Source organism: Vanessa cardui, chromosome 2, assembly GCF_905220365.1.
Source record: "Vanessa cardui chromosome 2, ilVanCard2.1, whole genome shotgun sequence".
NCBI lineage: Eukaryota > Metazoa > Arthropoda > Insecta > Lepidoptera > Nymphalidae > Vanessa > Vanessa cardui.
In genome coordinates this window covers 10720980-10733738 of record NC_061124.1, presented here as the reverse complement: position 1 = coordinate 10733738, position 12759 = coordinate 10720980, and the positions used below count along the sequence as shown (strand labels likewise).

Sequence of the window (12759 nt, the reverse complement as noted above, 5' to 3'; positions counted from 1 at the left end):
TTATTTTCTTTTAAATATTGAAAAAAAAAAAAAAACAAACTGACAGCAACGACACTAACTTCAAGACTTTTTATACAGCGAAAAGAATTACAGATTTGTAATTTGTGTGCAAGTGGATAATAAATTCACCAATACCATACAAAACAAACTATTAAATACTGTGACTTGTCTATAAAAGATTATTTATCTGTAGTCTATTATTTGTGATCAACAAAGCCTGAGTTCGAAGTTTTAATATGACTTTAATAGCTTGGTCATCTTTGCATAGAAAGCCAAGCGAAAATATTTTCTCTCCATACTTTGACGTATTTGACTAGTTTGTACGCGTTGTATTGGTCAAACCAATATTTAAATTAATTGAGTAATATTCACTTGAATACATTTTTTTTTAATTTATTTATTATTTAGTTGGAAAGGAGGACTTTAGTAATTCGAATTGTGGCTTGCACTAAACGATTTATAAAAAAAAAAAAAGATTCCGACGAATTGATAACCTCCTGCTTTTTTGAAGTCGGTTAATCATAAAATTTTCACGGTACCGCCAATACGCCAACACCTATGGAGGCATCCTCTATAAAGATTACACACATGAAACTATATAATACGATGTTCTGGTGATGTTTCTGAGTAGTGGATAGTTACCTAATTGGCTAACACAAAAGCATTAAAAATTATCTGTAAACCTCATTATAATCCGTTCTCTAATTATATTATAATTTATGTTATAAAAAAAATTAAATGACATTAAGATTTTTAATGCCGAATAATTATCATTTTTCAAAAATGTATTCTCATACTAAACTCTGAACTGAAAAAATATGCCAACTAGAAATATTTCTAAAAAATTGGGAGTATTTCGATTTAGGTATAAAAAGTAGCCCTTTTCCTTCCTTGGGGTTGAAATATGCTTCATACCAAACCAAACTTATAACCATCATAACAGACAGACAGAGAGACAGAGTTACATTCACATTTATAATATTAGTATATAAAAACTCCTCGACCGCGTTAATCGTTTATATTTGGACTAATCTTAAGAACCATTTCATAGATTTACTATTTTTGCTTAATCGCTACAATCACTGTATATAGTTATATAGTTTAATACAAAGTGCATTTTGGGTATTATATTTCGTGCCGTGTAAGAGCTTACATGGCGTGCGCTGTGGAAATCGATAGTTATAAGAAAATTAGAAAAGTGAAATTGCGGTTCAAAGAACAGTTCTGAAGAATGGCTCCGATATTATATGCACGAAGTCGGATCGTATATATTATGCAATTTTGTCTGACTGTCCTAAAAACATTACTATATCTTAATAAGACGTCATCATATCATCAGGTCGGTCATTAATTATACATAAAGTATCATTACGCTGAGTTTCTCTTACGAGTACTAGTTTTCTCATATGTTAGGTTCTTATTAATCGATTAACGATAGCTTGTACATACAACATTATATTTAGGTGTTATTGCGTGATAATATCGAAATCGAATATTGCAACAAAGTGAAACTTCTTTGATTTTCTCTAAAATCCTTACCAAATAATCATTGGCAAATAAATAAATCAATCATTTTAATGAATTTAATTTTAAAATTATTTTTTACAGGATGCTATTTATTACATTCAAATAACAACATTTTTAATTGTGAAGAGTCTAATTTATTATCTATAATTTATAACTCCTACCCTGATTTTTCGTTTGACAGCTGTCAAAATCTTCCTTTTAAGTACAGATTAATTTGTATGTAAATGAGATAATCATTGCTAACGTAAAAACTAAGGCTACCTGCATCTAAAGAGCCAAGGATTCTTTTAATTGGCATAATGGATTAATCAATCAACTTGCCGTTTTCGAACAGACTGACCGGCCGTCTTAAAGTTGTTGCGACGTGTGGGAGCGGTCTTTATTATTCAGTAAAGCCTCGTACATCGATGTTTTCTTTTTTAATCTAATGCAATGAGACTAAAAAAGAGAATTTTAAAATGATTAGTATAATTTTTATCAAGAACTCTATTACCATATTAACCAAAATTTTATGATATATTAAAAAATATATAATGCCACACCTATAAATTTGATAATGCTTTTAGGCCATTAATCTTTATATCATATAACCTGCGGAATAGTAATTAAACGAATATATATTTACTCAAAAATCCGAAGTTAGAAATTTGGATATTTCATAAATGAAAATTAGCTTGACCGTACTTTCTGTGAACTTCGCTTAACATTGCGGACTTCTGTTTCAAGGTTGTCGTTTCGGTCCGAATAATCTGATAAAAATACATTACGTACATATAAAAATTCAATATCCCGACGTGATCATACAAAAGGACGTGACAAATGGCCACTATAGGGAAGGTAGTTTTACGCAACAATAATTCATAATAAATCTACTATTGTCGACTGTTGCAGCGTAAATGTGTTTTTAATCTGTATATCCATATAATATTTTGTACTCGAGAAAATAAAATAGCCCCAGTATTATATAAAATAGACGTAATGATGAATTATTAGTATAAATTATTTTTTCATTGTAACATTGTTAATTACTTCCCACACATAAAAAGCAAAACATTATAATTATATATACTAATTAAATTAAATTATTACATCAAATATTTAACTTGAAATCATTTAAAAATAATTTGTATGATTATACCATTTTTTTTGGTCTACTTACAATATAATATATAAGGAGACAAGATAAGGCCTCAAAGTACTTTTTCAAATGCTTAATGAGATTTGTCTTTTTAACATTTCTTCGAATCATATTTTATCATTTGGGTCATCAAATTAGGTGCAAATTATCTTGGAAACTATATTTTTGGCACTGACTCCTGTTTAGTATGCCAAGTTTCACTCTTCGAACCTATTCATTCATTTTTAATCTATATCTAGTTAGAATGAACCTTTAACGTGAATTACGTTTTTTTTTTTTTTAAAGTTCGTAGATTGACTTGTGACGTCTATAAAATTGTAGGCCAAGGAGAATCCTAAAACGAATTTAACGGGCGTGCCAATACCGAAGCGATGCGTGTCCGCTATCCGAATAGATTGGAATGTTACCACAGATAATTAAACCTAATGATAGAGAATCATGTACTTTCACGCTTAATGTTTATGGTAAAATTATTTTTTTTATTTTTCATTTTTCATGACAGTTCGTGGTAATTTACGATCGAAATGTGGCCTGTTATATTTAAATTTTCGTAACAGATAAAATTAACATTTTATGCGTATCATTGCACTTTTTATAAAGTTTTTATTGTAATTATTTAACACAAAACTCTAAAAGTATTGCATATTACGTTGATCTTATGCGTAACGAAATTCGATTATTTTGATGAAACGTAACCAATTTGAGCGAATGCGTACAAAAATTGACCATAAAATAAAAAAAGCTAGTAAAAAACAGATTTTTTCTGGCATTTAAGTAAATAATTTTATATGTATAAGTGTAGATGAAATGGTTTACTTGTTACCTATTATAATATAAATCTTACATTAATTTATTTAGTCGATTTTTACATATCGTATAAACAAAAAACAGCGGCTTCCTATTTTCATGGTTCGTGGATCCTTTAAATTCGGTGTAATTGTACTATTGTGATATCAAGGTTTTTTTTAATAAATATGTACCTATTCATTTAAAATAAGTATTTTTTTGTGCTGGTATATTGTTTACATTAATGTCATTAAGATGTCTGACTAGCAGTGTCCATAAATTAGATTTATATTTTCATATTTAAAAAGTTACCACTCGATCTGAGTCAAGTTCTATTTTTGAAAAATTAAATCAATGAAAAGTGAAAAGAGGTTTTATAGTTTTTATGTTGGGAAGAAGAATATTATCTGTAAGAAAGTCGGCGTATTGCAGGGTCATAGACCGACAAGACTAGCGTGTTCGAGTGGGAACCACTTAGCTAAATTCGCAGCAGTGCAGACTGCAGCTGCGGCCAGAAATAGCAGGACACTGCAATCGATAAAAATGAAAATCGCTGTTGCAACTTGCAATACGCACTTACATATACTGTTGACAGAAATATATTTATGCTAGAGTTAGAAAAATTAATTAGGAAATTACATCCTTATGAAATATCTATCATTCGTGAGCTAATAGAATAAATTTCGAAATAATTTCAATAGCTCAATAGAAATTCAATGTTTTAACTAGTAAAACTATATATAATATTACTATTTATAAAATGTATATTAAGTGAAAATTTTGTAAAATATACATATATCTAAAATTTTGGTGGTATTTAGTTAAATTATATTTTGTTTTATTTTATTCAAGTCAATTCCTTCCTTCAAGGAAAAATAAAACTTTTTTACTTAAAAATTTTCGTACGACTATTTGAGTATGGTAACAATCCACAAAATAATATTTGAATAATGGCATAAAATAATGAAACCGAGAAAATCTACACTAATTATATGTCATTATTGTTTGGGAAGTACATATACAATAGTATATTGTATTAAGTATAAAAAACAAGTATGTACATGCTTCAGAACACATTCATGGAATATGTGTATCTTTTCTAATTGAATTACTTTTTTAAATTAAGTGTATTTTATTTTTATTTTTGTTAACGGTTTATTAATATCGTATTTATATTACCGTAGGAGTTTATCGTAAATCTGTTTGTCTATCGAAGCATAGCCAAAACTATGTCTAGACAGTTCAAATTTGGAACGCATGTTTCGATTTTGTTACATAAGCAACCGCTGAGAAATGATTTCGAGAACTTTTAGGGTGAAATTCTCATTTCCCACTATTAACCGTCTGAAGACATACCTCTAGTTTTCTATACATTTTTACTCAGTGATTTCCAGTCGGTTCCCGTTTCATTGTGAGAACGATAAAATCAAATGTTCCAATTTATATTATATTGAATCTAACCGCGCCCACGCCGCAGTTATTTATACCGGGATATTTTCGGTCGCTATAGAATTTAAGCGAGAATCGTTTACACAAAAATCTATACAAAACGTCATGACATCATTGCAATAAATACTAGATTAAGGGCTTAAAACATCGGTTTCAATGTGTATACAGTTCGTAACGAGATCGGCCGTTATTAAAATGTTTTAGTTTGAGGAAAATTCAGTACATATTTTTTTTAAAAATATTAGTTTGTAAATAATTTTTCGCACATGAAAACAATTATGATCTGATCGATACTTTTTTGTTTTGTGGACAGTTTCAATCTATTAAATAAAATAAAAAAAAAACTATTTGATTATAGAATACATACACATATATATTTATTTCTAAATATCCAATTATATTGTAAGTAGATCGTTACAGTTGAAGTAGCTTTATTGCTTCATCTTGACATTTCATATACAAACAAAGGCTTAATTAATTATAATTTAGCAATTAATGCACATGAAGTGTTTCATTAAAAACGTTTCAATATTTAAGAACACAGAACTTCAATGGAAACACGTGGATCTTTCACACGCGGATTAAAACCCGACATCGCAAATTAATCTTGTGCTTAATTTATAATAATTATGCGTGCTTGAATTTAACATTTTTGTTAAATTCAAGCACGCATAATAAAGTAAAAAAGAAAAGAACAATTTTCAAAAGAAAATTGTTCTTTTTTTACACAGAATTTCTTCTTACAATATTGTTATCGCTAAAAGCCCCGTTTCAGATAGACAACCAGGCTATTTTCAGTTATCCTTGTTGAGTTAAGTCTCTACCCATGAGTATCAGTATTAAATAACGTATTGACTCAAACTTCTTTTTTTTTTAATTATTGGGTATTGCTCTTAAACTAAGGCACTTGATACACAAGTCTGTGTATCCTGTGCCATAGTGTGTAAGAGAAGACTGAATTATTATTATTGATTAATCCTATTTACTCTTCCTGTAATTTTAATATACTAGAGACTGCTTGAATAATCGTTTTTTGTGATACCGGCGTCATTTCGTATAATTTTTCATAATCCTTTTTTAGTCATTTGTTTTCATAAAATACGTTAAGTCTCTAACGCAGGACGATAAAGTATTAACATTTGTTCATTTTGCGAATTAAACATACTTCGAAATACTTGTCTGAAGATATATATTTATTATTCATATTTGAGTTTTGTTAAATTATGTTCTGAGTTCAAGAAATTAACGAGTGAAACGGATGTATGCTAGTAAGTTCGTAAGTAATTTAATTTCGCTAGTTACGTTACGTTGACTGAAAAGATAACCAAACGTTGATTGAGACGTAGGCGTGAATCCTTAACGAAGTTATGAATGCAGCTATTTCAAATTTCGAACACAACATTTCATATAACTGACTATTATGCTTAAGTAGCGCTCGGATTTTGTACGGAAATAAACGAGTTCATTGACATACATATTTTTTTTATTGTACTGCAAATATTTTGTTTGATCGTAGCACTGTAACTTTCAGCCAAGAATGAGAGTCCACATATTATTCAATAATAAAATTATTGTATTTATAAACTTATATTTACACTTAATTGAATATATCGTTCAGTTGTTTTGTTTCGATGTTTTTATTTTATATTAGTGTTGCCATCATCTACCAACACAAGCACGGAATACCCATATAATTACGTCAAGTAGAAACGAAAATGGATCAAATTCAAATCTCAGAACTTGATCAAGTCAAACTTTTTTTCTCGCACATAAAAAAGATCTTTTTTACGGCCGACTTCGATATCATGAGATAATATAATTCTGAGCAAACTCTCCAAAGATTTTTCTGTAGCAAAACAATTTATTCGGAGATATAATATTATTTTACCCACTCTCGGAACGTTAATCTTAATAAATGAGTTCTTCTAAGCCTTTTCGTCAACGCGATCTCAACTTTCTTCATAATAAATAGTTCTTCATAAATACTTTTTCGGTTTCTATCTCTCTTTAAGGATCTCAAGGTGTGGTACTTATATAAATAATTAAGATAATAAGCATAAATATACTGAAAAAATGAGTATAGACATACATTATACGTACAATTTCGTAATATGTTAGTAAAACCATGAATTTTATACTACATGATTTTTATGGTTTTTGTCTGTTATGCGTTAATGCAAGTCTTGGTGGTAGGGCTTTGTGCAAACCACGGGTAGGTACCACCCACTCATCAGTTATTCTACCGCCAAATAACAGTACTCAGTATTGTTGTGTTCCGGTTTAAAGGGTGAGTGAGCCAGTGTAACTACAGGCACAAGGGACATAACATCTTAGTTCCCAAGGTTGGTGTAACGATGTAAGGAATAGTTAATATTTCTTAGAGCGTCATTGTCTATGGGTAATGAAAAAATTTTTTTTACTGTTAGCGGTAGAGTATCTCATGAAAGGATGGTTCTTAGGACTTACTCAGATAGGCTCTTACACCTCCGCCAACAGGTTATGTAAACATGTAAACTAATTAACAAAGAAACCTATACGCTATTCCAATCGAAAAAAGGAATACACATAAACAAAAATTTCATTTACATACTCCTAGCGATTTGTTTATAACTCTGCTATATAACGCACTACAAATACATAATAATAATGCAAGAGAACAAGAGAATTCCACTACTTTAGTTTGTATTTCAAAGTTCCGATCATAACAACGCCTTTACGGACACGCAATTCGATGCAAATCCATAACGAATGTCAGAGATTCAAGATATGATATCACGTCAATACAATGTCAAATTATATTTATATTTACTTCTCTTGTGGTTGGAATACACTATAATATATGTTCTCTGAATTACAGGAAACTAGTTGTAACTGATGTTCGATATTTACAACGTATTCTTACATATTTTTTCTTAGTTTCTAAATATCGAATCAAAAGGGATGATGTAAAGACAAATATTAAAAATAATGATTTTAATTTTGACGACCTCCGTGGACCGATGTGTACACCGGTGTTCATGGGTACGCCACTCCGAGGTCCCAGGTTCGATTCCCGGCCGAATTGATGTAGGTTATCATTAGTTTTCTATGTTGTCTTGTGTCTGGGTGTTTGTGGTAGCGTCGTTACGTCTGATTTTCCATAACATAAATGCTAGCTACTTACATTGCGATCAGAGTTATGTGTGTTATGTTGTCTCTTACTTATTAATTTATATAAAAAAAATATTTAAATACTAATTTTTATTCATGTGATTCCAGAACTACGCAGCGTCGACTCCCCCAAAGCCGTCATCGGCGCCGGCGCATACGACTCTGCAGCGGTCGGTGCGCGCGGCGGGACCGGCGCGAGTCATTCCGCGATTCCACTTCCCCAAAGGCCGACCGCCGCCCGCGCACCAGCAAGACCACGCACTACATAAAGTACAGTCAGCGTTCGCGACCTTCCCCAACAGTCAGGTTTGTACTTTATTTATTTATTTATTCTTTATTGCACCCAATCTTACAACTAAAAAATAACATTTTAGTTACATAAAAGTTGCATGAGGTGCAACAGGCGGCCTTATCGCTAAGCAGCGATCTCTTCCAGGCAACCTTTGGGTAAAGGATCATGATATTGATATTAATGGGAAGGGTACAATAACTTTTTACATATATATATAGTATAAATTCTTAATAGAATAGTATACAATACACAAATAACAATAAATATATATAATATAAATATATACTATATTAAATACATACATACATAAATAAATACATACAATATATATAATAAAATAGGAGGAAATTGTACTTTTTATGATTTGAAGGAGTATTTTAAATGTAAGTTCTTTGTTGGGGGTTTAATTTCAAGGACGTATTCATGTCCGACGTTATATTGTATTGTCAGAAACGATTCTGACGAAATGATGGTTTGTTATCAATCACGTAAAGAAAACTAGTTCTACGTACTATTTTTAATTCCCAAAAAAGTTAAATATAATCAAATATTTAGTATACCTAATTACGCCCAAAATAAACTCAAAACTAGAAAACTTTACAACCGTATGTAAAAATCTAGTTTTAGTATAAAATACAAATGGAAGACTAAGGTAAATACTGACAAATTTAAATATTGCATAACTTTAAATAAAGTTACAGATTTATCCGTTTCAAGTTCCCAAACCAATCTAATAACGGTTAAACATTCACCAAGTGTAATGTTTGCCTTAAAGTTTGTCATGAATATATATTGGCTATATTTTATACGATACGTCCTGTGTGAGATACAACCCAAGCCAAACGGCGTATTGAAATATTTGCTTGTCATAATAAAAAGGTAAATTTGCTAGCCTTGCAATATACAACAACTTTGATTGACAATACGAAAATACTTATCCAATGAAATACATACATATTTTGCTATTGAAACAACAACATCAGCCTGTAAATTTCCCACAGCAGGGCTAAGGCCTCGTCTCCCTCTGAGAAGAATGTTTGGATCATACCACCACGCTGTTTTATTGCGGGTTGGTGTAATACATGTGTGGCAGAATTTCTGTGAAATTAGACACATGCAGGTTTCCTTACGATGTTTTCCTTCACCTCCGAGCACGAGTTGAATTATAAAGACAAATTAAGGGCCATCATTTTTCTATTATATTATAGTAATTTTCAGATACGATTTAAATTAATCTAAAGTTGTAACAAAAACCATCGACAACGCATATGAAGCTCTACTAAATACTGATATCATGACAGCTTATTCGGGAAAAATGTCCAATTCCCACCTTATGAGTCTTTGATCCAACTTTCCAATCCTTAGTCAACTTAACCTTAAAAAACACATTAAAGTGTGTCAAATGGAACGATTGAAATATTAACAATTTCCAACACAAAGGCAACACGTAAGACGTATGCGCCTTCAGAATTAGGTTTTACATATGCATTCCCCAACGACCAATTTCTTGGCGCAGCATTTGTTCTATGCTTATTTTTAATTTCTTCCTAATAAAATTTTTAGTAAGACAAAGGAATAATGCTTTTGACCTCGTTTATAACCTTAAATTTAGGACAAAAGTTGCTGAATGAGATTGCTTTATAGATACGACCGCCTGTTGATTTAATGCAACTTTGTAGATTTCCTATTTTTAATTTCTTATCATTTTAAGGTAACTAAATAATATTGTATTAAATTAATAGTCGTACAAACTGAAATTAATTTACTATGTAAGAAGTATTACAGTAACAATCAAAAAAAAATTAGCATAGATTACATTCCGTTTTTTTTTTTTAATTCAGCTTTAACTGCAATCTAAGAAGCTACGAACATAGCTAATAAAATATTTTATTTTTTTTAATATAATATTAAGTGTTTAAAAAGTATAAGTACATACGTCATCTTGTATTTAAATATTCATTATACATATTTATATTATATTTATCGTTATGAATCTACAATTTACGTTGTTATGTGTGAGTAAGGAGAATTTTTGTTACCATTCCAAAAGGTCATGAGCAAGGTACAAATACCTAAGAGCACATTTTTTTGAGGGCGAATATATAAAGGTCGTGAACATAAAATACGAAGGAATTGTAATATTAATTTAACTTTAGTAATCATTAAATACTGAAATATGTCTCGTAAATGTTAATTGAAATATAATTTTTAATTTTAACGTATGCAATAAAACGATCTCGCCGTCGTCGTCTTTATATGGAGTTTCATTGAAAGAAAAGATTATATTCTGGAACAATTCCAAATGTTAAGCCTCTCGCGTGTGTAAATAAATTGACGCTACACAACGACAACAGGGCGGCTTATGTCTTGTGATCTTTTGCCAATTGGTACAAGCAAATTGCATGTCAACATTTTAGGGTTCGACAGTCGAATATTAATTTAAATAACATCAATATCTTCATTCGAATTCATTTTACTTGCGACGTTTTTCTATGACTGTTATAATGATTCTGATCTTATTTTTTAAAAACGTAGACTCTCTCGTAAAATAGAACGTAAAAGGGATAGAAGAAAGGTTATTTTATATTCTTATTTACGGATAACTGGCGAAGTAACCAAGATTAGTTTTTTATTTTCGCAAACTTTGCACAAGTATTTGCCAACAGCAGTGCTTTAAAAGAACTCACGTCATATCTCACATATAAAAGTTGAAAACTAACTTCTGGTGATGCACTATTTTGGCGTGTGTATTATATTATATATAACGTATTATAGCTAACGTTCTGCGATTCTGCGGCGAGCCCGTCCCTTAAATGGACCTTTATAAACAAGTGAAAGTATTTTTTCAACGGAGTTCTTTCACGCGACTTATAGTAGAGTAATCGGGCAGAAATAATTAGGTAAGAAAAAAGCATTATGCCCTTTCCAGGCGACCTTCCCTCTGTTTATTTTTCTTTACACGGTTTATTTAAAATGATTTTGTAATTGTTATAATTCACAGGGTATATTTAAATAACAATATTGTTTATTGAGATTTGATTGATCAAAAGTTATTAATTTATTTCATTGTGACCGGTATTTAATACATGATACATAGCAAAAGCAATCGGGTGAGTATACCGTCCAATCGAGTGTCCCACGACATATTTACTTTTATTTAAATTTTTACCTTTCACTGTCTGTAACGTATAATTTAAAAGCTATATTTAAACGTACTCTTGCCTTAATTACAAGGTACCGTAACGCATAAATAATTTTGTATGACAAAGGAAGCCTATCAACTGCGTAGACGAATTTTCTCGAATTACTAACGATACGCCTAGCCTGACGATATCCTGTATAAGGTAGGTTTCTATAAACTGTTATAACCAGTCTAAAACTTGTCCTTTTTCAAGATAGATAAATGTATAAACTTCAAAGGTAATATTAATAAAATAAACTCCAAACTGTTATTCAGTCAAAGATATGTTTGATTTCATTTATATGTTTATCCAATACTATGAAACGCATGCACGATAGTATACGCGAATACAGGTGATCTCTGTATTCTCAGCAAGCAAACTGAGAAAGATCAGGCGTTGGACAATAAGGATTTAGGTGTTTTCATTCCCAACTATACAACACCATTAGAACTGGCAAAGCCTTCCTTCTAGCTGTTACTTCTTAAAATTCCTGACTAACTTTAACCTTACCGGTATTTGATCCCAGGAGCTCTAATCTGAAGCCTTGCTAGCCACTATTAACGAGGCAGATCAAGTTTAATGTACTAAGTTTCAGAGGTTAGTCAAGGATTTAATTTCTTTAATGTCTCTTGTCCGTTCTTGGCATATTTATTTGTCTAGACAGCTTAGACATATATCAGCCATCTCTAGTTCCATATATTTAATAAAATAACATTCATAAAATATCAATCTCATTTTCTTAAAATAAATAACATTTCTTCGAGCGTCTTCATCATAATCTAGCTATCCATGGTTATTATCAATAGTTATTTAGCTTACGTTTTCTACATACCTATGTATATAAAAATAAAGTGAAAAATATCTTCCAGTACAAGTGTACGACGTATGATTTTATGCTGCATTATTGTTTTAGAAAACATATTTATAATATCGGACAGAAATTTTAGAGAACTGGTTCAATTTACACGCTTCGAATAATTACGTAACATAACTGAAGCAATATTGACCGTTTCTAGAGTAAAATCTTTGATCGACTAATTTAAAAAAAAATGACTATCGGACTGTGAGATCAACCAAAAGTTATTTTCGTGCTTCGCATGGCAACTAAAGTTAAAAATAAGCAAAGAAACATCGCCGACAAAATAATAAAAGTACATTGGAATCCTGTTTCAAAGACGACGCCTCACGGTGCCCGTTCCTCGCAGTCAAATTTGGCGCCCGTCCAACGCTGGAAC

General features: G+C 30.7%; 1 protein-coding gene across 1 annotated transcript in view; it reads left to right on the top strand.

The window, feature by feature from the left end:
* Positions 1-12759, top strand: part of LOC124538802 — a 117566-nt gene that overhangs the window by 80375 nt on the left and 24432 nt on the right. The window contains exon 2 of the mRNA XM_047116011.1: positions 8159-8356. Coding sequence (XP_046971967.1) covers positions 8159-8356 — 198 coding nt within the window. The remainder of the gene's footprint in view (positions 1-8158; positions 8357-12759) is intronic.